The 27,524-nt window shown below is 49.4% G+C and overlaps 1 protein-coding gene across 1 annotated transcript in view; it reads right to left on the minus strand.

Moving 5' to 3' along the window:
* The window catches only part of GATA6 (GATA binding protein 6), a 45,640-nt gene extending 18,116 nt beyond the window's left edge, over positions 1 to 27,524 (minus strand). The window contains exons 1-2 of the mRNA XM_080380600.1: positions 3,304 to 27,524; positions 955 to 1,904 (exon numbers count right to left, since the gene is read on the minus strand). Coding sequence (XP_080236726.1) covers positions 955 to 1,885 — 931 coding nt within the window. The 5' untranslated portion in view covers positions 1,886 to 1,904; positions 3,304 to 27,524. The remainder of the gene's footprint in view (positions 1 to 954; positions 1,905 to 3,303) is intronic.

The following is a 27,524-nucleotide window of genomic DNA, read 5'->3' on the forward strand; positions in this document are numbered from 1 at the left end:
CCCCAGTGTGTATAAAATATACCTACCTGGTGGGTAGTTTATGATTAAAGCAAATGCTGATCAAATGTGTGTGTGCGAGTGTGCATACGTACACATACATATTTACACATATAAATATGCATATATATATAAATGTACTTATATATACACACACACCTCTCTATACATCTGTATTTATATACACATACCCATACTCTAAATCTGAAGAGGCTGCGATAATCGTTAATCTTTCTACCTCAGATTAAATCACAGCAGTTCAGCCTCCCCTTCCACAATTAATTTAATGACACCGAGAATTTCCTAAACTAAAAAATAAATTAATTTTAAAAAGAGACGGGACACCTCGGAAGCGAAAGTAAAACTCCATCAGAAGGTGCCGTATTTTAACAGTAGTTTATAAACGGGGTTTCTCGTTGATATCCGAGGTTTTGCTTTGCTGCTTTTTTTTTTTTACGAAGCAGCGAAGTAGTTTGTAGTCGAGATAATCCAACATGGGCTAAGCTAGCTCCTGCGATTTTCCTCTAAGCGACAAGATAAGGTTAATTCGCAGTGAAATTGTCAACATTTCGTGGCCAGATTTAGGGAAAGCAGGAACGTACGGAGCTGGGAAAATTAAAAGTGAGGCTTACACCGGGCGATCCGTTTTGGGAACGGCGGGTTTGCAGCCCCAACCACCGTACCCCAGCCACCGCCGTTTTTCGGGGCTGTGTCCCCCCAGCCCAGCGCACACGACGAAGGCCCCTGCCGCTGCGGAAGAGCCGCGGCCCCGGGACCGCCGTCCTGCCACCGGCACCGGCGCCGCGCCTCCCGGCCAGCAAACCCCGCACCGGGGCCGACCCACCGCCGCCACCCCGCGCCCCCCGGCACCCCCGGGGCCCCCGGCAGCGGGCAGCCCCGGCACGGGCGGCCCTCCCCTCCCTGCCAGCCCCCCGCGCTCCCGGCGGTCGGCCTTACCTGTGCTGGGTGCCCGGACGGGGATGGGGGCCGCCCGGCCCTGGAGGCAGTGCAGCATGGAGTTCTCGAAGGGCGCCGTGGGCCAGGCGGGGGTGAGCTGCGGCCCCACGTAGGACGTGTAGGGCCCCGGGTAGGAGCCGTTGAGCGGCCGGGCCAGCGGGCTGTACTGGTCCCTGGCACCCAGGCTGTTGCTGTAGGCGCCGGGCTCCCGGGAGGCCCCATTGGCCACCGGCGGGCTGGGAGAATAGGGGAAGCGGCCCGAGGGGTGGGAGCCGCCGCCGGTGCTGTACGAGGGGCTCTCCGCGGCCGGCTGGGACCAGACGGCGTGGCTGCCGCCTGGGTGGCTGGGCTGGGTCGCCCCGCTTCCCTGCAGGTACGGCAGCGTGGGCAGCATGGAGCCCACGCGGGTCGTGGGCACGTAGACGGGCGAGCTAGGCGTGGAGTGCATGAAGCCGCCCGGAGACCCGTCGTAAGGCGTGGGGCCCTGGGCGGCCGATATGGCCAGGGTCTGGTACATGTCCTCGGGCTGCTCGGCGCCGAGGGCGCTCAGCTTGGGGCCGCGGCTGGACCAGATCAGTTTGTTGGCTTGGTCTAAATCCGCGAAGAGCAGGATGTCCTCCCAGCTGGGCAGGCCGGAGGGATGCGGGGCCCCGAAGTGCACGTAGGGGGCGAGCAGCGACCTGCCCTCGGCGGCGGCTGTCGGCGGTGGGGCCGGCCGGTGGCTGCCGTCGGGCTCCGACAGAGGAGTCTTGGAGGAGCCGCGCTCGCCCTGGGATCCGCCGGAGGAGGAGGAGGAGGAGGAGGAGGAGGAGGAGGAGGAGGGCGAAGGAGGAGACGGGCGCGGCTGCCTGGTCAGGAACGGGCAGGAAGAACCACCGGCGTCCGCAGCGCACCGCTTCACCGCGCACCAGCCGCCTTCAGCCACGGCCATCCAGGTCCCCTTCTAGCCGCTGGGTGTGGATGGAGAAGGGGGAGGAGGGGAGGAGGCGGAGGAGGAGTGGAGGGGGGGTCCGCAGGGCAGGGCGGGGAAGGAGGACACAGAAGAGCGGGGCGGGGGGTGGGGGGAAGAGAGAAATAATAATAACAAAGTTTGCAAACAGGACAGCCCGTCTCCCTGCCTTAATGAGATTCATCAGGGCTTATCTGGACCCTCTGAGCGCTTAATCAGTCATGTCGCCTCGGCGCTGTTGTCCCTCGCCCCGGCGGGATGGGATCAAGCAGCCCAGGTCAACACGGGACGGGAGCCGTCGGCCGCGCAGCGCCCCGCGGAGCGCGATCCCGCGGGGACGGGGCTGCGGGCTCCGGCCCTGTTCCCTGCGCCGCTCAGGCTGCTGCCCTCTCCCTCCGCATCCCGGGCTGCGGATTCCAAGATGAAGCACGCCGGGGCGAGGGTGGGCGGGAGGTCGTGGGGACAGAGAGCGGGGAAGAGGGATATTTTCCTGGTCTGTGCCAAAGCCCCTTCCCTGGCTGCTGTCGTTGTTGTTATTACTATGGTTATTTCAATGAATGAGTCATTTGACTCGGTTCCATCGAGAAAACAATTAGTAAGGCGATCCCTTTAAGGTTACTTCTCCGGAGAGCGATGTTAGCTTTTCCGCGCATCGCCTCGCTTGTTTCCTTATTTCCAGCCCAAGGTCACGGAAAGGAGGAGGAGGAGGGAAAGGCACCCGAGAGCCAGGAGATGCGCACGGGCCGGGCCCCGACGTGTGCGCGGCGGCGCCGGGACACGAGCCGGGGCAGGGGCCGGGCCCGGCGGGCTGTGCCTGCGGCAGGGGCCGGTGCCAGCCGGCAGCCCTGGCGGGGGGGCTGCCCCGAGTCCGAGCACACCTTTGGGGGATGGCACCCCTCCCGCAAACATTCGGGCCACCCCCCACCTCCACCCCGAGGCCGGCCGCATTCCGGAGCCGCCAGCATGAGCGAGGCCGGACAGCCACAGGAGCCCCCGGTGCCCGGTCGCTGGGGGAAGGGGCAGAAAGCGAAAGGGGACGCAGAGAAGTGACAGCAAGAGGAGCGGGTGGCGAGGCTCTCCGCTCTCAGCCCGCCTCGGGGCTCTCCAGATAAATATAGGCACATGAATACAGGACACACGCACACAGAGCCCCCTCGAGAATAGGCACCACATACGTGTCTCCCTCCTGCGAGATAACTGGGAGATAAGGCTCCGGCAGATAAGGGTTCCAGGCACCGGCGTCGGATGTTTGCCCAGAGTCTCCCTCGGGCTCCCCCAGCCAGGCGCAGCCGCCGCGCCGCTTTCCTCCGGGAGCGGCCGGAGGCAGAGGGGCAGGAGCAGGAGAGCGGGGAAGGAGAAGGGAAATCGCGGTGGGGGGACGGCGGAGCGAGGGGCCAAACCTGCTGCCGGTGCCCGGCATGGGGCCGGGGCGCGGGGCCGCGGCGGGCGTAAATCCAGTGCGGCGGAGGAGAGCGGCGGCGGCGAGTCCGGCGGCTGCTGCCGGCGGCTCATGTATAAAAAGGAGAGAGGAGGCGCCTCTCGCAGCCCTGCCGGAAAACTGCAGGGAGCCGGCCCTGATTGGGCTCGACGAGCCCTAAACAAACACGGAGCTCCGCAGGGGTGCCAGTCCCGGCGGCCAGCCGGTAGGGGGGGGGGGGGCGGGGGGCACTTCGGGACCCCCTCCCTGCTCGGGGAGCGGGGAAGAGCAGAGGGGACTGGCCCTCACAGATGCCCGAGTCCTTTCTTTTCTTTTCTTTTCTTTTCTTTTTTTTTTTTTTTTTTTTTTTTTAACCCAGAGATAATACACACTCTTCCCTCTCCCGGATAATATCTTCTTTAGGGTGAACACTCACCTTTTATAAGGATTTTTTCCTCGCGCCTCCCGGCCTCGCAGCGGGCGGCCCCTGAGGCCCGGGAGGATGCACGTCTGGCTCTCGCCCTAAGCAACCAGGTGAATGTCTCCCCCAGCCCTCCCATATCTCCGTATTTTTGCTCGTTAAAAGCAGAGATATCCGAGTGGAAAAAAATGTGGCTCCTCCTTGAGCTGCCCCAACTGTCAGGTGAAGCCAAAGCAAGCTGTGGGATGTGTCCACCCCAGCAGCAGGCAGTAGGCATTTTTCCTTTGTTTCTTTCTTATTCTTCTCCCCCCTCCTCCCCCCCCCCCCCCCCCCCCCGGCCCTCTTATCTCGGCTGTGTACAAACTGATATGGTACTTAGCAGGAAAGTGACTGGAAATTAAAATAACTTCGTTCACCAGAGGTTATCAGCTGGATATCTGTCATCATCAGTTTGTACAGAAAGAGTCATCTGCGGCAAAGGGCTGGACTAGAGCAGAGCCCGGCTCTCGGCACCCGGCAGACATGAGCCCTCCCGACAGAAACCGAGCCCAAAGCTGCTGATGCGCGGTGCTGTCGCTCCTGGGGTAGGCACGGCTTTTCTTTCGGTCTTTCCAGGCAAGATGAACGGGAGATGAAGAATTCGCAGTGCTGAGAGTACGGTAAAATTCTGGCTGTAGCCATCTGCTGTGCCGGCGTGGGTGGACCGATTGCGACCTCGAAGTTTTATTGTGCTCGTTAATTTTTGTGGTACAGCGCGGCAGCGGTTTGATCGGAAAATAACCACTTTCCCGAGAAACGGTTTCCCTATTAAATTGTATGATTAAAGGCGATACTTCTTTCTTGTCAGTTCTCTTTAAATAATACTGTTCTTTTGGTCACCGTGCCACGTTTAAGTTTTTGTTTTGTTTTGTTTTACTTTTAGATGTATTTTAGTGGGTATAATATTAAATAGAAAATAAGCTTTTGCAAGCGAGGGCAGCGATTCGTTGTCCGTGGACGCCCGGCGTGCCTTCCGACGAGAACTTGCAACCTAAAACATTTTCCCGTGGTTTTTACCTGCAGAAGAGCAACAAGAGTAGGGGAAGGCACATGTGTCGGTGCCCACGCCGCTTCTTCCCAGCCTGGGCGCTGCCACTGCGAATTCCTGTGCTGAAAAGCGCCGAGGGAGCTGTCGGCTTTAAACCCTGCATTTCTTTTAAGTCTTTCGGGTGCCCCTTCTCGAATTAAACCCGAGGGTGTTTCAAACACGTCTAAGGGTGGGAAATAATGAGGGAAATGCCGGGGGTGGGTGGGTTCGAGCGGTGGGTTTTGCTGGCTGGGAGGAGGGTATGGGTGCCGCTGTGCCCCCGGGGTTGGGCGGCAGAGCCCCGGGCCGGGCCGGGGGTGCCTGCCCGAGCGGTGACGGTGGCTGCGAGGAAGAACCGCCGCGCTGGCCTGGCAGGCGCCTCTTCCCCTGGCTCCAAAGTGACCCGTGTTTTACACTTCAGGCGCCTCGGGTTTTTTCACCGCTGATTAGCCTGTTTACGTTATAGCCGGATTACAAGTTTCGTTTTATTTCCTCCGATAGACTCGATAAGAAAACCCGGTTTAAACTGGGACCGGAGTGGGAAACCATTCCCAATCACCCCTTTCCTCTACACTCCTTTTCGTTTCAGGTTTGCTCTCGAACGGCTCAAATCATATAACCTGCGGTTCCTCACTCTTCATGACGTCACTCCCTTCCCAAATCCCTTCTGACGTAACTTTCACCCCTAGGCTCCGGGAGCTGCTCGGGTGTCTCCTGCCCCGGGGCTGTGATAGGGACCCGGGGGAGAATCTGCAGGGAGAGCTCAGGGGCGGTTTTGTAGAGGAAAGCCGGGCAGGTGGGGGGATGCTCGGCGAGGAAAGGCACCGCTGGGGCGGTGGTGCCAGCGCCATAACCGTCGCTCCTGCTAGCTGGGGCCGAAGAGGTAAGGAGCAGACTGGGAAAAAATAGATTTTGTATCCAGTTAAGGCAAATTCCCTCATGGGCACTTCAGCGTCCCAGAAAAGAGTTGGGGGAAAGCCCTGTGCAGGCGCTGCGTGGTTGCTCCTTCCCCCACTCCCGGGTCTCTGCAAAACTGATCCCTTACCAGAGGTGCACTGGGGAGGCGGGGAAGGCCCCGGTCCCGCCGCACGCCCCCCGTTCCCTGGCCCAGGCAGCCCCGGGAGCAGCGAGCATCGCCCGCCGGGCCGGGCCCCGGTGCCCCCGGGGCGCTGCAGCCGTGGGGGAGAGGCGGGCTCGGGTGCGAGGCGATACGAGGGGTCACTTTGGTGACTATCGCAGGATGGAGTGTATTCTTTTCCGAGCCATGTTTATGTAACTTAATGTACTTTAGAAACTGCCGGGGAGTTTAGGCCAGGCTGATAAGCGTAGCGGTTATTACAGGCGACGCGCCGGCAGCTCCCCCCCTTCCTTCTCCAGTTCGCTTATCCGCGCTACTTAAAATACACTTTTATCAAGGCCACCCCACGACACGGAGTGTTTCCATTCCCCAGCGGCTGTGACATTGAAACGGACTTATCGATCCTGGGCTCAGGAGCGCCCAGCCCAGCGGGGAGCTGCCGACCGGGCGGCTGCGCGCTTACCCGCTGCCCGCCGCTGCCCGCCGCCAGCGTCCCCGCCGCAGGCACGGCAAGGCAGCCCGCCCCAGCTGGGAAAGGGGGGTCCCAGCAGCAGCCGCGGGAGAAAGGCCTTTGCCACTGCTCATCACTTCTCTCTCGGCCCGAGCGGGACAGGCTCGGGAGTTAGGGTAGCGGCTATTGAAACTCGGCCCCCAAAGCAGCAGGGTCCTATATGTGCCGGGGAAGGGCATGATGGAGGTGACCTTTACGACAGATCAGATTTGTCCCGTGGCGAGGGGGGAAGCCCCCGGTTCACAAAGATGAGGGAGGATTATCTTTTCTTTCCCCAAAACTCCTAGCGAAGGGCTGCCGTGTGCTCAGAGGTCGGGCTTGTGTCCCAGCCTGTCTGCTGGCTGCAGACGGCAGGGTCCCGGCCCCCCCGGCTGCCCCCGCCCCGGGCAGGGCACCCTGCCCCGGCTCCGGGGAACCTTCCCCGCTCCCGACCGGTGGCTCGGCTCTCTGCCGGTCGAAGCCGTGCCCGGCGGCGGGGAGCGGGGCAGGCGGTTATTCCCCCCTGCAGTAAGCGGCCTCCCCGTCACCTGCTGCCGTCGTGCTTTCGGGTGATTTCAACGGTGTCTTTCAACCCCTGACGCTCAAAAGAGCAGCAGGCAGTAGAGAGCCCGCACGGACTTTTATTCAATAGGTGCCTACGAGTGTGGGTTTTGTGGTTTTTTGTTGGTTTGGTGTTATATTTTTTTTAATAATGATCTGCAGCTTCTTTTTATTTGCCCTCCCTCCAGTTTCCGAAGTCTGCCTGGTTAATGATTTCAGCCTTAAAAAAAAAAAAAAAAAAAAAAAAAAAAAAAAAAAAGGATTAAAATCAACAAAACGCGCGGAGAGGCTCCTGTTGCCGTGTAACCTGAGCCCCGGAGCCGGCGCTCCGCGGTACCCGCACGCTGAGCCCCGGCTGGGCGGGCAGGGCCGAGGCGATGCCCCCCGGCTCTCGGGATGACCGGGAGGCAGCTGGGACCCTCTCAGCACCCTAAGAAACACGATTACGATTTAGATGCTTCTGCCCAACAGGCACATACGCACTTTGTCTCTTTCCAACACATACACAGAGGAAATTTTTGAATTTGAAACATTTGAAAATGAGGAGCTAACGTTTGGTTTTATTGCTTCTCTCTGTTTTTAAGGGGTTTTAAGGGGCGGTGACTAAAATGCCCTAATTTTGATGCTTTTATTAACGAGTATCTCAATGCCCTCGCCACGAAGTGGTGGGGCTGCGTTTCATGTATTCCTTGCGGTGACAAACATTATATATTATTTTTCATTGCAGGGTGAGGCCAGAAGGAAAGCCTCCCTCCCCCGCTCCCCCCGGTCCCGCCGCCTCGCCGCGGGGGACAGGGCCGTGGGGCTGGCGGGAGCCGCCGCCGCCCGGGGCCGCGGGGGGAGCCCGGCGCCCTCCCTGCCGCGATGGGTCCCGTGCCGGAGCAGTGGAGGACCCCCCCGGAGTCCCTGCCCGCTCCCGCCGGGGTGCCGGGGAACGCTTTCGGGGTCCCTTCTCCTGGGTGGGACACGGAAAGCCCGTGGGAGACTCTCTGGGGTTTCTTGCGGCGAGGGCTCGTTGTGGGCGAGTGCGGGAAACGGAGGAACGCGGGGCACGGCGGAGCCGCGCTTCGCCTCCCCACTGCTTCGCAGCAGGGCTCCTCCTCACCTTCCCCCTTCCTTATCAGGGATGTTAAGCAATATCAAATCCGATCTGCAGCTATCTACCTTGCCTCCGCCGCCAACCCACAGCAGAGGTTGCAGAGACTTCTTTTTTTTTTTTTTTCACTTAAAAAAAACCCCACCCACACAGGCAAAATCCCCATCGCCAAGTGTTCCCTGGGCCGGTTGTCGCCACTACCCCGTACCCCGAAGGAAAACTCGTTTTCTGCATGGAAACCTGCCGGACAAACTCCGCCGCGCAGCGTTCTCTTCTTATTTCTCTGCCCGAGAAATAAAATGAACCACCAGAACCGGTCAAAACCTTTCAGCGAAATGTTTTCCGCGGGACAAAATGAATCCGTCCTGCCGGCGGCATTTTGCGGGAGTAGCTCCGTTCCGCGCGTCCCTGCTGAGGTCCTGATGCGGTTCCTCTCGGCATCGTGGCAGCCCCTCGCCTTTCCCTTAGAAACCGTTTGCCTTCCCATTTACCTGCTTTACCGAAACATCTGAGACCAAATTAAATAAATAATAATAATAATAAACCCATCAAACCCCGAAATTCGCACTCTTAGCTGAGTAAAACGCTTCCCTTGATCCGGACTAATAATGTTTTCAGCTGCTGCTTTCGGGAGAAAGCGCAACATCTGGGGACTTTGTTCCTGCTTTGAATGAAAGCTGGTTTTAAAACGTTAAAATAATATCTTCCAAAGCAAGTCTGACCAGTTCTGTAAACCCAAGTCCTAGTGGATTGGAAAAACAAATCCAAACAACCACATCACAGAATTAGAGACTTCAGAGTTAACAGCTCGGACTAATTAGATAGCCTATTAATAGCCTTGCTCCTCGCCGCCGTACAAAGTAGGTGGATGGCTTCTGCCTCGGAAGGTATGTGCAAGCATACTACGGGAGGTAGGGCAGAGACCTAGGACATAGGGGGAGGTTTCCGACGAGGCGTGTGGGGCCCCACCGACAGGCGAAATGCACGTACCCCCCTTTGCTTTGCCCGCCCGCCCCCCCGTCTCCTCCACCTTCATTTGATATATGGAGGTCCCGGCGGGAGCCGCTCAGGCAGGTCCTGGCCGGGCGGGTCCCAATCCCACCGGCCCACAGATAAGAGATGCTGCTAATGCACCGAGGAGGAGGCGACGCCTTCCTTCCCTTCTTGCTTTTCTTACACTTTTCGTTGTTCTTTGGTTTTGGTTCTCCCCCCGCCCCCTACCCCTTGGGTGTTAATGGCTTGGCGGACACAGCCCACTATTTGCGGTTAAAAGTATAAATATATACGTTGGCCATGTGAATACAGCAATTTCCATTTCGTTCATGTAATCACTGGCAGTGTTTATCCATTTCGCTTAAGCCTCCAGGACCAAAGAGGCTGTGCAAATAACTGGCACTTTTCGATTACTTTAGGAAAAGGTTGGTTTTGTACAGCCGTTATTGCTGTTCACGTTGAATTTATAATCAATTATTAAATGACATCAGTATTTTCGAACAATAAAAAGAGCAATCAAAAAGTCGATTGTCCCGAAAGATGCTTATAACTAGGTGGCTATAATGTATTGTTCCACTGCTACTATTGACTTTTCTTAAAAGGACACAGATGACTGAATTTTAAGGAGTCAAATGACTTTATTTTAGTTCCGATTAGATGAATACAAGCAAGAAGCAGTGTAGTCTGATATACATAAGGATTTTTTTCCACACTGTAATACTTTCTTACTTTTTTTTACATACATACATTTTAGATATACAGTTTCTTAATTTACCATCCTTGACGGGCATAACAGTTCTAGTATTTAAAGTTCTAACACAGTAGTAGCAAAGCAGAGGGGAGTAATCCCCATGTTAGTCTGGTTTTGTTTCTCCCCCCCCCCCCCCCCCCCCCCCCCCCCGCTATTGTAATATGGATAGAGTTAGCAGCCTTTTTCTGAGGTAACCAATCCTCAGAGTAAACCAATGTGATGGCAGGCTGTACAGTGACTATTTCCAAGAAGAAAAAAAAAGGGACCTAGGTATTTTCAATAAACACTGAACATAATACCATGCAATAGTATGACAGGATAACTTCAGGGATTTGCTGCTAACATCCATCAGTAACCAGGATGGTATCCGGATCATGCATTTAGCATTTACTGATGACAATCAAATGTAAGTTTAGCCACACACAACTGTAATATTCATCCGTGAAATAATGTAAGGAAAGTTTTACTAGAAATTTACCTACCTTATTTACTTTGCAGAGTGCATTTTCATTGTGATGTTGCTGTAGGTTGGTTTTCCTGACAGTGATTTGAGTGCATGTGAATCAGTGCTTATAAATAGCCCTGCTTCTGTGTCTCTGCTCATTTATCCAGATCCTAAAATGGTCTTATGCTACTAATTCAGCTGGAAGTTGTCCTCGCTCATAATGACCAAAGCATGAAAAGCCAGTTTCACAAACCTCTACGGAAATACCTGTTGAAGCAATTAACCTTGTTAATGGATCAGTTCTGAGGTTAGCAACAAGAATTGCCACTTGGCCCTTCAAGTCATGGTTGCAGCTTAACCAAGATGAATTTAAGCAGATCCTGTGCCAAAACCTAGATGAATATTTGGACAGCTTAATGCAGAGCCTTCTGCTGCCACAGCTTGGAAGCTGTTGGTCCCAAACAAACCCAATCAGCGCTAACTCAGCAAGTACCATAGTTCCTGTAATGAACTTAACAACAGTAACCAGGCTTTGTCAGGTTTAACAGCATCTTTTTAGGATGCAGATGCCATGCCATCGCATGGACACTAGAGATGGCCGATCCCAGCTCCATGGCCAGCACAGCCCTATAAACATACATTGCCCTTACTTCTGGGGGCCAATGACCCTAGCAGAAAGGATGACAAGAGCAGTTACAGCGGTACTATCTCATGGCGTCACAGCTAAATCCAACAGAGGCAGACTATTAGAGCCCTGGGAGTGCTGGGAGATAGAAACTCAGTAGTGCCCAGCTGGCTTGAAAGCTTTTCTTTAGCTATTTTTGGCTTTCCCCCAAATGCCCCTGACGGGACACCCTATGCAGTACCTCTCCCCACAGACCACCAACAGTTTTAGGTAACATTACATAAATCAAAGTTTAGCTTCCATGCTAGAGCCAAACTCTTTCCCTCCAAAAAAGCTCATATCAGTCCAAACATTTCCTTTTATCCAAAATAAAGATTTTCACGCTGTTTTCTAATTACTTAACCCTTTAAAGAAAAAGATCAACTTGGACACAAATTAGTAACAAGGTTAATCTTGAGAGGGCAGACAATGGGTTTTGCATTTCTCTCTCTCTTTCAGTTTGGTAATGGGCTCACACCTTGAGTGGTAGGAAAGGTCTGTCACGCCTGGACCAGAAGCCAAGATCTCAGCAGCTCGTCCCTGCTCAGCCACCAGAAACCACAGCAAAACTTCTTGTTTTCTGCCAGGTCAGCAGGGTACAGAGAAGGTAACAGCCCCTGAACTGGCTTAAACTGCTGTCTGTGCTTTGAGTTTAAAGTTTTAAATGTTACTGAAAAAGATAGGGGGCTAACTAGAACAAGATATTTCATATAGAACTGGAGGGAGGGTGTAATTCAGCCTAAAAGCAGAATTTAAGCTATACTTCTAGTTCTTATCATCTACAAAAATAGTTACTACTAATCTCACAAAGCTTGCCCATGACCTGTGCTAAGTTTTCAAATCTGTTCAGTTTTGCTTTTGATAGCTTCAACAGAATTGTTGAATGACATTTCCTTTAGCAGGAGTTTCCCAAACAAATTAGCTTCATTTCTGCTTGTAAGAAATGGAAAAAACCCATATTTTGCTTGTGCCTGCTTGGAATTACGTGTGCCTCTGAGGTCCAGAAGGTGACACATCAAATCACATCTTCCACAAGTGTTTCCTCTAATAAGCATAGAGAGGACAATTTAATGGTTGTGAACTGTAGCTACTAGAAGGTTAAAAATATTCTGTACAGAAATATGACAACCATAGCTCAGCATTTGGACTAGCGGAGCATAAAGCTGACTAAGATGAAACTACAGAAAGAGTAGGAAAGCAAACAATTAAACCTCAGCTGGAAAAGGAGGACCCCTGAATTTAATGAGATTGGACAAAATGAGCAGGACTGTCCCTGGAATAGCTTGGCTGAATGTTAAATGTGAGTATTTTGACTGAATCCTTCATTCATGTTGTCTGGGCATTTTGGTTACAGCCAGCATCATTACAGTGAAAGCAGAATATGTTGACCATTTTGTTGTGATTGAGGGTAAAGTGGAGAGAAATGCTAAGTGGATGGGAAGTGGGGCCTGATGGTGACAGCCTCATTCAGGGCTCTGTGACTGTTTTTAAGAAAACAGTAAAAATGCAAGTTTGGATTCAGCAAGTCAGTGCAGCAGGCCAGAGCTGCAGTAACAAGGAGGGGACCACTGGCCAGGCGAAATGCAAGGGGAGAAGGACCCACCCACTGCCTTGCTCCCTGGAAGATAGGGTGTGCGCCCTGTCCCCCTCACTCTGGGATGGCAGCTGGCCCCCCAAATGTGCTCTTCCTCAGCACAAGGAAGAAGTGCTGCCCTGGTTCCATACCCCCACAGCAGGCACAGAGCTGCGGCCAACAACCCCACGGGGTTTCAGAGGCTGGGGCTGGCTCACAGGCTGCCTTGAACCCACCCAACTCTTTGTGTAAAAGCAGGATCCAGCACACCTAGAACTACACTTTACTAAAAGGGACAAGAACGCATATCCTTTATGGTATTCAGCATTATGAAGCTACCCGGCATCTGTCAGTCTGAATGCAAAAAATACACCATTTAATGGGTTAAATTATTTTATCAGTCCTCTATTAGGAAAGCAGAAACCTGCTGTCTAAAGCTTAAGAAGTAAATAAAGTCTAACGATGAAGGACCAGACTCCAGTGGGAGTTTTGCTGGAGAAAGGCCTGCACAAGTTGACCTATTTAATTAAAATGCAATAAAGCGCAATTTCCTTTACATCATTACACTCTAGTGTCAACCTTAGAACCACCAGTTAGTTAAAAGCTGAGCAAAGTGGTTCATCTGTGGTTATGCCTTCATTAAAAAAAAAAAAGAAGCAAAAAAATTCTTTTAAGAAAATGTGTTAATAATTAAAAATAAATGTAATGGTCTAAGTGATGAGTACTGACAGTACTGAAAAGGGTAATGACTTAATTATTTTTGTTGATGTCAGATTTGTGGACCATCAAGCTATAAACCAGGGTAATTTATTGACTGCAATATAAACTGGATATGTGCCATATTATTCAAGAAAAACAATACACTGCAAAAACAATACAGAGAAGAGGTAATTTGTACAGAGTTCATGAGACAATTATATCATCTAATTACGAAACTGACTCACTATGCCCTTGGCTCTATTTATTAGAAGAGAATTGAAGGACATACTAAACATACTCAGAGTCTAGTAATTTATATTTAAACCCTGCCTGTACACCCAAGCATCCAGAAACTGGTGTGATCCTGCACATGGATCAGGAGTCCCAAAGGAGATGTAGGATTGATGTGGGACTTCATTTTTCTGTGTGCTGGAAATGGAACTACTGCCCCATTTTGCTGAAAAGTGTTTTGGAACTCAGTCAATATTACAGAAAACATTTAATAATGTTAATAACACCCCAAAAATTGTAATTAGCTACTTATTTCAAAATGTGACAGCAGTTTGAAGGCTGTTTTTATTTCACATGCTTCACTGGCACAGCACCTCTCTGGAGCAATATAGCAGAATCATTTGGATGCAAGTGCACGTGTTTCATGCTCAAACAGAAACAAATCACTGAGGTGCCTGAACTGTAAGACATGACCAAGGCTCTGCACATATCACTCACCCGCTCACAGCAAAGCTTATCAAAGCACAGAAATGACCAAGAAAAAAACAAAAGCAAGTTGCTCAATTATTCTGCAATTTTCCAAATCATAGCTGCACTGCAACCTTTTGAACTCTTTTCAGATGCTTTTCCTTAAACTTCTGATGCTGTTTAAGGAATGTACAATTATTTTCTTTGTTGATCATGTAACGAACTTCATTAAATAACATTTTTTTTTGCATCTCTTCTGATGTTTTTTATTCTCAGTTTACCATGCATTTTGTATCTAAGTAGATTTCAGTGGGTGACATCTAGCCATACTATAGCAAATCGTGGAGACTAATACCCAGAATGATTGTAAGGAGTATTTGTTTATAAAACAGGAAGAAACCTCTGTGTCTCTTTATTTGTTTCTAATGATAATAATGGTGGCTTGCATACAATACTTTTTTAAAATTAAAGGTGTGAGTATCTAGAAGACAGAATCACAAGTGGAGAGTCTGGGAAACCTGGGTCTGACTTTGACCCAGGAAGGGAAGGCACAATTCTACACATTGCAAGGTGCAGTTCTACAGCATATTTGCCTTGGTGCAATCCTGGCTTAAGAAATCCTCTCCCTCTGCCAGGAGGGACTCTTCTGCCTGAAGGAGTCACCCTGGTGCCAGGGCAATCCACTGCCTTCTCCCTGTTGTGTTAATGAAATTCCTTGTGGGACCACACTGGAAGAAAGACCATTGAAATGATTACAATTAAAAATAACCCTCCCTGTCCTCCTCCTGAGAATGGTTTATTTTTAACTTCCATCACTTTAGTGCTCTCATTTAAGCGCTGCTCTACGTGCGGTTGTTTTGGCACAGCTGAGGAGGTGACAAACTGCAGGCCAGGGGTGGGAGCAAGCATCTGCGGCAGGAGCTGGCTGCAGCAGCCCAGCTGCCAAAGGCAGCGTGTCATGGGACTATGGTGTGATAGTTCATTGTATTAAATTAAACTTTGCCTTTCCTGACTGTTTTTGTAGCCATGTAGTGTCTGTGCTGCAAATCCCTGGTACAGAAGTGCTGGGCCAGCATTGCTGTCCTACTCAGCCTGGTTCATTTACGTTAGAGATTTGCAGTTCAAGATGTGAGTTACATCATGGAGAAACACAGCGTAGCCAAAGCTTCAGCTGAATCAGGAGGGCTATATCCTTAAAGGCATTTATTAAGGTGGCTAACTTTCAGTCAGTGGAAGGCTTAAATGGACACAGGGTTAGGAACATGCATGTGGCCAGGGACAACAGTGTGGCCATAGGGTGACAAATACCTACACACACCTCAGCTGCGTTCCCGGGCGGGTCTCTGATCACAGCCTTATGTGTTTTGCTTACATGGCAAGGATCAAGCTGTAAAGGTGATTCAGGACTGAGTAAGAACTTCTGTCAGGTCATTTTGCCAGAATTAGGGGTTCTTCCATCTTTCTTAAAGCACAGGCCATGACTAACTTGCTGAAACCTCCTTTCTTATCTCTCCAACTTCCTGTCACTTTGTGGATCTCAGGCGATGGTGGCCCTTTGATTTCTTCTGTACTCTGCCTGTGATTTTTGTCTCTTGAGGACTCAAAAGCTACAACCCAATCTGAATTTTCGGATATAGGTATGCAAGAACTTGGGCAAACTTGCATAGCCTTTAGCACACAGGAAGTTAGATACTAGCTAATTTTCTCCGCATTAGAGTAAAAGTGTGTCCCTAGCACATTATTAATTAATGCATTCTAGAGCAGAAAACACAGTACATCATATAACCCATCCTACAGTTCCCTATACTAAAAGCAATCATTTGACTTGTTCATGTGTGAAGACATCACAGCATGACATCACCCAGAACCCACTGAAGGCAATGGAAGAAACACCAATTCAGCTGGGTTTTTGGACCTCTCCTTTAATGCCTCAGGTAACTCACCTTACACATCACAATCTGGGTTTTGAGCCTCCACCATGTTCATCAGCCATTATTATTCCTTCCAGTCTTAACCTAGACTGGGAAGGGACCTAGAAGATTTTGTTACTCGTGAACAGTACTTTTCACAGATTTAAGACTTCAGTGTCAGACTTTTCAATGAGAAGACGTTGTTTGCCTGTACAAGCATATTGCTTCTCTTCTGCTCAACATGCACTGTTCCAGTCCTCCCTGAGGTTAGTAGGCCTTCTTGCAATACAAATAAATTTTGAATAAAATGATGTCACAATGGCTCTGAAGGAGCACTTCTCTGGCACTCTACTGTATCTTGATGGCATAAACAAAATACCTAATGAAAAGCCACCCTTGAAAATCATCTGACTTGCAAAAGTGTGATTTTGTGATGGAAGGGGATAGACCAAGCTTGACTGGAGCAGGTTGGACCATGAGAATGTGCAACACTTGAAGAGCTCTATGAAACCTTAGGTCCTTCAATGTCTGCAGAATTAGCCCTGAAACCATTTCATCAAACTATGGTGAGATATAAACTTCCTCACATGTTCAGCTACTTCATGTTTATCTGCCATTTCTAAACTCCTTCCCATCAGACAGGGACAACAGGCTCTCACTGATTTCAGTACTCTGGAGTATTTTTCTGTTTGTCTGTGAACCTCATTCATGCCTTTGAGGTGAAGTATCAAACAACTCACATGAGTATACAGAACCTATATACTCACTTTGGAGATCACAATATATGGTATGTAAACAGTTTTGGGGTTTTTTTTAAATAATGTATTTTCCCAGTAAACCTCACATATCCATCAAGCTAGCAGTTATTTCAGAGAAGACTCATGCTACTCATAAAAACCCATTACCAAAATCGGCCAAAATTCCAAGACAAAAAAAATAGAAGGGTGGGCAGGTGACTAATCCAGTTTGGAACTTTCAGGCTGGGACCTGAGGCATGCTTTCAGAGGGAAGGCAAAAATCAGATTCTTTCCAAATAAGAAACAATAGGATGATTTGAATACAGAAGGCTAAATTATGAGCATACGGTTGCTGCCTGCACAGAAAACATTGCCAGGAAGAGGGCTGATCTGACATAGTCACAGTGGATGGTTACAAACTGCCAGACAGGCAGTATTGGCTCAGAGCCCCCACTCCTGTGCTCCCTTTTCTGGCTGTAGCTTATGTAAAAGACCAGAAAGAAGGAAAACCCATGGAATAATGAAGATGAATGCAATAAATATACCTGAGCCTGTCTACTTGTTTTAGTGGTTAATGCCACTAGAGAAGCCCTGCAGGGCTTTGAGCGATTCTTAGCGATGAAGATTTATGAAGACCTTTTAAAAACTTCATTAAGAGGTCAGAGAGATTTAAGTGGCCTCACAAGCTCTGCACTGAGCCAAGAGATTCACTTTGCAGAAGCTCAGCCAAAGGCAGCTCGGGAAGAGCTGGTTTGCAAGGACTCTTCACACACTGGCCTGGGGAGGAACGTTGCTGGACACCCTATGGATCTGGGTAGTACAGTATGCACTGAGGTCCCAGACAGGGCTGTGGCACGTAATATGGTTAAAGGAAGCTGCATAGCAAAAGTAATTGCTCTGAAGAGTGTTCAGGCCAGCATATTCTGGTAAGCAAGCCAAGCCTGCATACTCTGCTAACAAATCTCTCTTCCAGCTTCCCTCAGTTTGTCCAAAATATGGTGAAGCATTTATGTAGTTCGGATGTGTTTTCTTCCTTCTGATGACAAGCTCTGCCTGAATCCCTTCAAATCATAGCCCAGAATCTTACCTTCCATACTGATGCCTCCAAGCAGTTGTTTAGGACTGTGATTATTTAGGTATAAATAGCAGTGCTCATTAATCTAGCAATCACTTGCTCCCAACTATGAAAATGCAAATTGGGTTGGTTTGTTTGTGTTTTCAAGAGAGAGAGAGAAGGTGGTGGTGGTAGGTGGGAAGGGGAATGTCCCCCAGGTGCTGCTGTTATCACCTTTTTGTCTCACTGTGAGCCAAGGAACATTTCATCTACACCCTGCAGAGCTTTGCTGGGCTCTGTTCCACCACCACTGAGGTGGGTGTGCAATCATGTGCATCTTGTAAAGGTGGTTCATCGACTGACAGATTGGGTCAACCCCTTAAAAAAACAGCTCCTGGACTTTTTTTCTTTATGGGTGTGCAGCAGACTGAGCTCTGGTAGCTGGCAAAGCCAGCAGACCTTGACAGAGTGAGACATGAAGGCTGCTCTGGCAGCATCACAGGTAAAGCTACCATTCCCTTGGGCATGCTGAAGCTGCCTGGCCATCAGGAAGCATCCATGATGGAGCAGACATCATGAGCTGTTATAAAATTCAGTATAAACCAAAGCAGCAAATCCCTCCAGAAGCTGTTTCAGCTTGACTGCCCACGTGAAGCAAACACCCTTTGCTAGATGGCTTGTAACACAACACACAGTGCTTCTGATGAAGGGTGAGAGGTGTTATGTAGCCCCTGTGCCTAGTGAGGAGGCGAGGGCCTCCCCTGAAGCTAAAAAGAAGGAAGGTAAACGTAAAAAGATGGTAGAGGAATGAAACATGTAGACATCCGCGAAATCTGAAGTAGAGAACAGAAATGCTGGTCTGAGCCCTCAAAGACTTCCCTCACCTCACATCCCATCCCTGACAGCTGCCAGCAGCAGGCACTTACAGAAACCTCCCCAAAAAGGCTGTATAAGGCAGTCCCCCTCCAGTTTTCTTCTCCCATCAGCCTGCTAAATACCTTCAAATCTAAATGCCTTCAGCATGAATTGAAGTGGGCTCCTGAGCTTTAGCAGTGTGTTATTGGAAGGAGATCTCATCATGGAGTCAGTTTAACAGTTAATTTTCATGACATTAAGGGACCTTGTTCATACTAGCCCTCATTCAGGAACACACTTTTTACATTTGCAGAGCTTAAAGCACCTCTTTTAAACTAAAAGAGAGGGAGGGAGGGAACCACGCATTTGTGAATGGGATTCCTCAGTCAGGTTTCATGGCAGAATGGCTCAAGCCTGGAGCTAACCTCCAGTAAGGGTTAAATTTATGAATGATGTGCTCACCTCTCTGGGTGACAGCACTATCTGGCACTACTTTAGAATCTGTTCGGAACACAGCATTGGCTAGAGAGTCCCTAAATGAAACCCAAGCGATACTTCCCAGTTGCATGATAAACGATTCCATATTCATGAACAGCGTAAGGAAGTTTATCTACCATTACCTCCATCCTGCAGAGTTTCTTAAAGGAGGAAATGGCCTTACCTTGCTACCTTCATTTGAATACGGTGGCTCCTGATGCATACCTGAAGCGACAAAGACAGGAGGTGTCCTTGGGTCTGCAGGAGCAAGGAGCAGGCAGGGACTCGGTAGAGAGCTGGTTACAGCTGGCAGGAAGGAGAAGCCTCCCTCTTGACAGTGAGTCACGAGATCTTGGCGTTGACAAGGAGAACTACTACAGAAGAGCCAATTGCGTAATACCCCAAAGAAGAGCAATTAAGTGGCTTCATTGATAAAGTTTTGCATGAGCTACATGCTACAAATAGCAACTTCATTCAGGCCATTTCAATGACACATGCTAGAGATAAGAAGAGTCAAGATAATAATGTTTTGCCATGGCATTTGGGGAAACTGGGGATCAGGAATTTTTCCAGAGTGGGAAGCTCACTTTTCTCTCTGAAGGCTTCATTTTAATTTCAAGCACCGCTCTCTATTCATGCCACATTTTTTAGAAACCTTTTTTATTGCTCCCTGGATTGTAGGGCACAGGGAGATTTCTGCAGTAGACAAAGACTCTTCTGAGGCATAGGCTGTAACAATGGAAGGAATCTGCTCCAGACCTTCCATAAATACATGGTTAGCTCACTGTATCTAAGTTCCTCTACATCAGGAGCATTGCTCTTGCATACCCTATGGAGACTGGGGATATAGGGTGACAAAGAGAAGCTGTGGGTGGCTCGGGCACCCAGTGTTTGAGTTTCCAGGTGCTGGTGGCAGCCCTGGGTACCAACAGTTGCCTCCACAGCCCCGAGGTGTGGCACATGGCATCTCTGATAGTCCTGGCTGGCTGCCACTGCTTGTGAAATGTTGCAATGGCGTGGCTAGGAAAGCAAAGCTGTCCTGGGGGCTGCTGTACATAAGCCCATGTCACTTCAGCAGGCGAAACCCTGACCTGTATGGTTTAGGGTAATAGCAACTGTAGAGAGTAAAAGCACTTGGAGGGCTTAATAACAGCTCCAGAAAACAAATTCACAGCTAAGTGTACCTTGATCCTTCATCTCCAGCCATATTCATAGGCTGCCAAAGTAGGAAATGTCTGAGGTGACAACAATCCATGAATCAGGGGGCCATTTGCCTTTGTTGGTTTGTTTTGTTTTGTTTTGTTTTGTTTTCCATTTTCCACATGCAAAACAAAACAGGTCATCATAAATTATTTAAGGACTTTGCTAATCCCCAGTTAGCACTCCTAAACCTTCTGCTCACTTCAGGTTTGTGAGTGAAACAAAAGATAAACCAAAGCAGAATGCAGCCCTGCTCTTCCTTAAGCCAGCGGGAACTTTGCCAGCATTTCCTTTTAGAAACTTGTTTCCTAAGCTAATTTAGTCATGCAAAATTAGCAACTGCAAGCAGGAAAGTGTGTATGTGTTACCTCTGTTATACCCAAAAATGAGTTACTGTTCCCAGCAGTTCCCTCAAGCAAAACCTGTACACCTGTGAAGTACCATAATTTTTCCCCCCCCTCTGGTGAGTCTGGTGAGACTTCAGCAACAAGCGAGCAGCAGTGGTTGTTGTAAACCTTCTTTTGGGCTTTGCGTGCTGCCATGGCTCTTACCTGTCGGCTGTCAGCCCAGCTGCCACATCCTCTTTCTGCAAAAGGGAAGGAGAACATTACTCTTTTCCCTCCTTGTGGTAAAAAGCCACAGGGAACTGCAGAGTTGCGTCATCCTGAATTGCCATGACCAGATTTGCCGGGGAGTTTTTCCTACTGAAAAGCAAAAGTGCTGTGACTGCTTGTCTGCCTGTGCACATACTCTGGGCTGTGGGTGGGAAGTGGGGTGGACAGGATGGCTCCTGCCCAGCACAACTCTCTGCATGGTCCTCCCATACCACCCGGGCTCCAGGGGACCATGGAACACAAGCAGAAGTGAGAGCAATCTGGCAGTGGCTTCCACCTCAAAACTGCTGTGCAGGCTCAGTTCCCACCTCTGCAATGTCTGGAATGAAGCTGAATATCTTGGGGCTGCCTTATCCAATGAAGGAAAAAGTAAGTGGGTCTTCAGGTAACGGGCTTCATTTATATAAATTAGTCTGCTGCAAAGAGAAAAGGAATGGTTTTTTTCTCAGCTGGCAGATGGAAGGTACAAGCAATGTTAAGCATCCACCAGCGAAGACTAGAGAAGCAAGGGTACAGGCAATGTTAAAGGTACACCAGAGAGTTGCCATCACCTGTGCCCTTAGAAGGAGGTTAAACACCTGAGAGGAAGGCAAGACATAGGAAAAAAAAGGACTGGGTAATCCTCTGAGATCCCTCCCAACAGAATATCTCTTGTGGCTCTGCAAATGAGTGATTATCCACATCTGCCAATGGACAGTGCAGTCGCAGGGGGGAAAAGTTGCATTTCTCAAAGAAATGATTCATTGAAAATCAGTGACCAGCTCCAGGAACAACCCGCTATCAGTGTTTTGCCTCAAACTTAGTCATGAAACCAAAAGGAGTTAAAAAAGGAATGGCTGTGGCTCAGCAGTGAAACCCCACCAATAAATACCGGCAAGTGCTGGAACGAACCTTTATTTCTAGAAATTATTTTAGCTGTGGAAAATATAAACTGTGTCTTCCCTGCAAACACAGCCAAAACTAATCAAAATACTCCTCGCAACACAAAGGAAATACCTCTGGGCTGCGATAAGGAATATGAATGTAATCCTTTTACGTCTCCACTAGCTAATAACAATAAGATGGACTGGTGGCACCGTTTTCAGCACAGAGATTAATAGTCAGGGAGAAACTGAGAAGGAGAAAGTACACTTTCAGTTTTCTTTCCGATGGCTAATTAAAAATCCCATATCTGAGAGGAAACGTTGTGGAAATGAGAGCTATTTGGATGTGCCTTCCCCCACATACTATCATTCTGCTTTGTGAGGAATGCTTTATTAACGCTAATCTCATCCCTGTGCTTTGACAGAAGTTGCAGTTTCCTTCCTTTGCAGCCGCTAAGGCTCAGTCCTATTACAGGGTTTGTTTAATGGGAGCTTTATTATTTTACTAAATTACCTCATCTTCTGGGAACAAACTTAACCTTGAACTACGAAGCTAAATGGCTTTTTAATGATGCAAGTCTGTTTGGAAATTGTGCTTTGACGACTCTAAATTTTCTTCATTTTGCATGTTTAATATACACAAAAAAGTAACTATATCTGCAGACTTTCCCGATTCACTGTTTTAAAATCAATTTGATGCCATTATTAGACTTAAGACAAGTGGGAACAAACATTCTTAATGGTATTCAGGTACCAGTGAGGAGCCCCTCACATCACTAGGGAACCCATCTATAGTAATTCGGGAAATTTTACAACATTGATGTTTAAATATTCAATATGGAAATAATGACATTCTAAGATGATTTAATTATCACTCCTAGGTGCATTCTGGCATGAAGCCTTCTTGTGCTGCCATGACACTCAGTGAGAAGCAATGAGAAAATACCCTTAACCTGAATGAGACAGTGATTGGATCCAGAGTCTGTAGTCAGACCAAAAGAATGTGATTTTCTAGGGTGATCTGTGGGATGGTGGATCTTGTCGATCCCAGGGAAACTAGGCTTCTGCTTGCAGGGCAGATGTCTGAGTGCAGAGGCTGAAGCACAGCATGGAGCTATTTTGTTAAGATCTGATGTACACTAGAGGAATTACTGTCTTGGTTCCTGGTTGATTCCCTCCCAAATGCCTGTAAGTCACTGCAAACCCACACAAAAGACTTCTCGACTCTAGAAAAATGTTTGTCTGTGTTTAGGGTGTGTGCAGTTTGGGTGCTTCTGAGACTGTATTGCCCAGGGGTCACCTTTGGGCTAAGCTGGGGGCAGTGTTTTTTGTTTGTGTCAGACTTGAGTGGGAAGAAGTAAATGAAAAACAGAAGTATGCTGTTTGCTAATGGGGTAGCTACACTGTGATGACCTATCTATTAAGGAATATTGTTGAAGCTTGTGAACTTCATTCCATGTCTCCATTCAGAAGAGCCCTGGATCTTCCTGATGTAGGAGCAGAGGGCTGGGTGCTGCCTCCTTTTCCTCATCAAGCTGCCAGACTCACACAGCTAGACACAGTCTTTCCCATGCTTCCCGGAGACACCAAGGTGCTCATGAGCTGCTGCATGTGTGCACACACATGTCCCTTGCCTGTCCCTTGCCTGTCACCTGGGAAAAATGGTGCTGCCATCTGGGATGGTTAGGGAACCAGCATTGGAAAGGTTGATCCTTTTGGGAAGTAGCAACTTCTTCCCAGCCACCGTGTCTCAGGAGCCCTGAAAGAAATGCCATCTCTGGGCAGGTTGCAACACTGGATAGCTCATCTGGGGTGCCAAGAGGTTGCCTCGAGAAAAAGCTATCAGGGCCAGAGGACAGGCTGGATAAATTGTCCCAAGGGCTCCAGGCAGCCTGTAGGGCTGGCTCATTTTTCACTCTGTCTTTCTCACCCCACAAAACAGTCCTGACACATCACATGAAAACAGGTATCACTAATGACAGCCTTAGAATTGGCACTAGTTGTTTCATCCTTTATTAGACGCTAAAAATCAACTAAAAATCATTCAGGAGAGAAACCGACAGTTCTGGTACCTGGTTTCCTGGTCCTTAGAAGTTACAAAAGCTGCTGTCTGAGCTTTGCACTCAAGTTAAAATCAGAGCCTCTTTCCCTGGAAGCTCTCCTTAGATGACCCACTCTTCTACCATAAAGCATCCAAATCACTCTGGAACCAACTCTTCATCATTTTTTGGTGCCATCCCAGTAAGATAATCTCTCATTGTTGTACTGTAGCTTTTTATACAGAGACCTCTGCACTTGCCCCAAGGAATGGTAGCTGGTTGACCTAAAGAGACCACAAATAACCAAGTGCCCCCCACCCACAAACTTTTTATTCCCTCCAGCACCACCATTCCTGTAACAGTCCTGGGCTCCTGCATTATTATGAGTCTCTGAAAGATCTTGCCCTGCAAAGCAGGATGCCCAACTTTTCCCCAGGCAAGCTTTCATAGCTGTGTCAAAATCTTTTCCAGGCGAGAGCCGTGGGACAACACAATGCCATCGGATCAGAAGGCTGAGGGTGGAGTTCTGGCTGTAGTTAATTATTTGGGAATAGCAGCAATTCCCCACTACTGTCCTATGAGGTGGGCATGATCTGGATGTGGACAGGGTTACAAGGCCATCTAGCTGATGCTAGATACTCACATACTAGTGAGCCCCAGTATACTCTGCCAGTTTGCTTCCCCCACCACCTGAGATTGCCCAAGAGCCCTATGCCAGTGCAGCCCCAGCATACCTCTGAGTTGAGCACGGAAAGGGCACCTGCCTGGCACAAGGGCTCCTTGTGCCTTACAAACTGCAGCTTGACCACCTCTGCTTTATTCCATCTTTACTGCTTGTAGCATGAAGACAAAATGCCCTGCAAGAAGCCACTGAAAGTGAAAAGTCTGTGTTTCCTGCAGATCCTTTACATGCAAAAGAACCTATTTTGACATTTTCTTCCCTCGACCCTCTGGTTAGGTGCAAGTTCTACCACCATAAATTTATGGCATTGCTTGGAAATTCAGTTGATAGACAAGGTCCTGCTGTGCTGCTAAACATAAATATTTCATCTTCTTGTTGTGTTAAGCCTTGGCTGGATATTTTTTTTTCACCAATATTTTTTTTCTTAAATGGGAATGCAAGCAGCTGAAACCCAGTGAGAAAACATGAAAATAGATTTCTAGGAAAGTAACCAAAAGGGCTTTACCAGCAGGATAAGTCGCTTATCGAGAACTATTTTAGGAACGTGAGGAAATGAAACTTTGACGAGAGAGTTCCAAGAGGGAAGATTTACTGAGGAGCTAAGGGTTCAAAGCAGAATGACAGTACGGCTATCAGGAAACCTTCTCTGCACCTGTTTCTCCACCAGCTGCCTAACCATACTCCCCCTCCTTTCTGCTGGCAGCTGAACAGCCCAGATCTGCATCCTCTTTTGTACTAATCCACTTCACCGTCTGTCTGGAAATGTTGCCAGTCACTTCATCCCCTCCTCCTCCTGAGTAGAGACATGAGACACAGTTTCTGATTTTAATGCCCAGCTGTGCTCCAGAGACCTTGAATAAATCCAAGTCACACTCTCAGAAAACAGGGTTGCAGCGTGCCTCAGTTTCCCATCTGTACAAGGGGAATACAGCTTTCCCTCCTTAGCTAGTGAGGCTTTGGGTTCCTTACGCTGGGAGCTGCTTCTTTCAGAGGCTGTGTGCAGCATGTAACACCAAGGGAGCTACCTCAGCCTCAGCTTACAGGTGGTGGTGTGCTTTAACAGTGCCTGAAGCATTTCTAGTAAGGCCCATTGGTGTGAATTTACGGTAATTCAAAGCCCTTTTATGCATGGGGATGAAGTGCAGTCTTCTCACGTGCCACTGCTTTGCACTTTGCACAGGTCTCGTCCAGGCTGCGTGTCTGAACTCAGTTTCACAAGCAGGAGTCTCGCTCTCCTCCTGCATGCTCATCCCCCGGAGAAGTGCCCCGAAACTCACTTGCTGCACCAGATCCCAAGATCCCAGAACATGGCCCCTGTGCGGTGATGAGACAGCAGGAATGGGTGGCTTTGCTGAAGTCTGCAGAGTACCGTACAATGTCTTGGTTTCACATGTGATTTTGAAGTCAGTTTAGGATGATGGAGCTAGACGCTTCAGCACATAGGCACCAGAGCAGACTCACACCCCCTTTTTGTGTCAACAACTGATGCTGCGCCTAGCTGAGCAGATCTGGGAGCACTTCCCATCTCAGCCAGACCCCAGCTCTAGCCCAGACTGAACTGTTGGCTTGCACCAGACACAGCACAGCCAGCCTTGCTCCCTTCTCAGTTTTTCAGGAAGGAGGGGGTTTGTGGAGAAATGTGGCCCACCAGGCTTCTTGCCTGCAAGCCTGGGGCAGGGTAACACAGCCTGGTGGTCCCTGGCAGGCAGGTCCAGGAGCATCCTCCGATGCTTCCCCCACATCTGCATGGCGGTGGCCCAGGCTGCAGTGCAAGATGGATGCGGTCAGCAAAGCCTTGGTCAGTAAAACCTGCTAAGCAAACATGGCCACAGATCCCGCCTGCATCCCACGCGGGGCAGCCGCCTCTCTGATCTCCCACCACCCGCAGACACAGGGTGTGCGCCGGGCCGGTGACAGATGCGAGGCAATGTAAATAACCTGCCACGGCTCAGCAGCCGGCTGCCATCTTGTCACGACTGTTGGTGTGTGTGGGATAGGAATAGGTCCTCGGGCACCTGCTCCTGCAAAGACCAGGCCAGCTGTTTGAATGCTCTTGTTTGAGCTTGCTCACTGCTGGTGCATGCATCCATGTTCAGGAAAGCTGCCAGTTCCCAGGTGACACTGGAGAGGCTAAGCTCAGGACACAGTGCATGGGAAGAGACAAACCGCCCCAACCTGTGACAAGGAAGAGTCACAGGCACCTTGTGGAGGAAGGAAAACCAGCCCAGAGGCCCTGATGGAGGGTCTGCTCCTCAGCCACAAGGCAGGGAAGCCAGCACATCTCCACTTTGGGTGACTGACAAGGACTTGCAGAGACCTTTCTTTGAGGCACTGTTTTGACAGCACACATCACAGCTGGTGGAGAGGGTGGACTCAGATCCCAGCTGAGCATGGCTGAGGGAGTCAAGGAAAAGGCTGAGAAGACTTCTCTCAGAAAAGTGCTATCCTCCCCAAACCTGAACTATATCCCATAATGATGGATTTCAAATAAAGGATAGCCCATTTAGCATGTAGCTGAGGAGCCCGTATCAAATTCCCAAGCTTCTCCTCCTCCTTGACAATAAGAAAATTGGTTTTAATGTATCTTATATATCAAGTTCATGACCTCCTTAAAGAAAATAATTCTTGTTTTAACATCCATGGCTGAAATGTCTTCAGCAGTGCATGAACAGTATTAAGGACAGAGATGTCTCTGTCACATTAAGCTCCACTTTACATGTTCTGCTCTTGTCAACCCATGTCCTCCCTTTGTTTCAGGGCCCTGCCCTCACCATTGGCTGCTGTAGGGACAGCACAGGTGGGAGGAGCCGCTGATTGCAGAAGGGAGGCAAGACTCTGGCCATGCACTTGGAAACTTTGGTCAAATGTGTATTTTGTGGTGTACGAATGCCACTACGATTTGCAGTAAATCGATGGGATTGTTGCTCCAGTTGTTGTTACCTCAGAAGCACCTGGAGGATTCATCCTAAGTTCCAGGCCTTTTGAACTAGGGACAGAGGTACAGGAAATACGCTACTAGAGCTTCTAGTGTAAGTTACATGCACAGTGCACAGAAATTTGTACCAGTTAGATGTATATAGATGTTTACGCACACACATTTTTGTAGAGGAATGAAGCTGGGTTAATTAGCATTGATAATATACAATGGTGGGTTGGCTTCAGGGGCGGCAGGTTGGCTGATGTAGATAAGGTGCAGCTGTGGCTGTTCTGTTAAGAGGCTGAGAGCCAAGGAAGAGA

This window comes from Falco punctatus (assembly GCF_963210335.1).
Source record: "Falco punctatus genome assembly, chromosome: 3".
Taxonomy (NCBI): Eukaryota; Metazoa; Chordata; class Aves; order Falconiformes; family Falconidae; genus Falco; species Falco punctatus.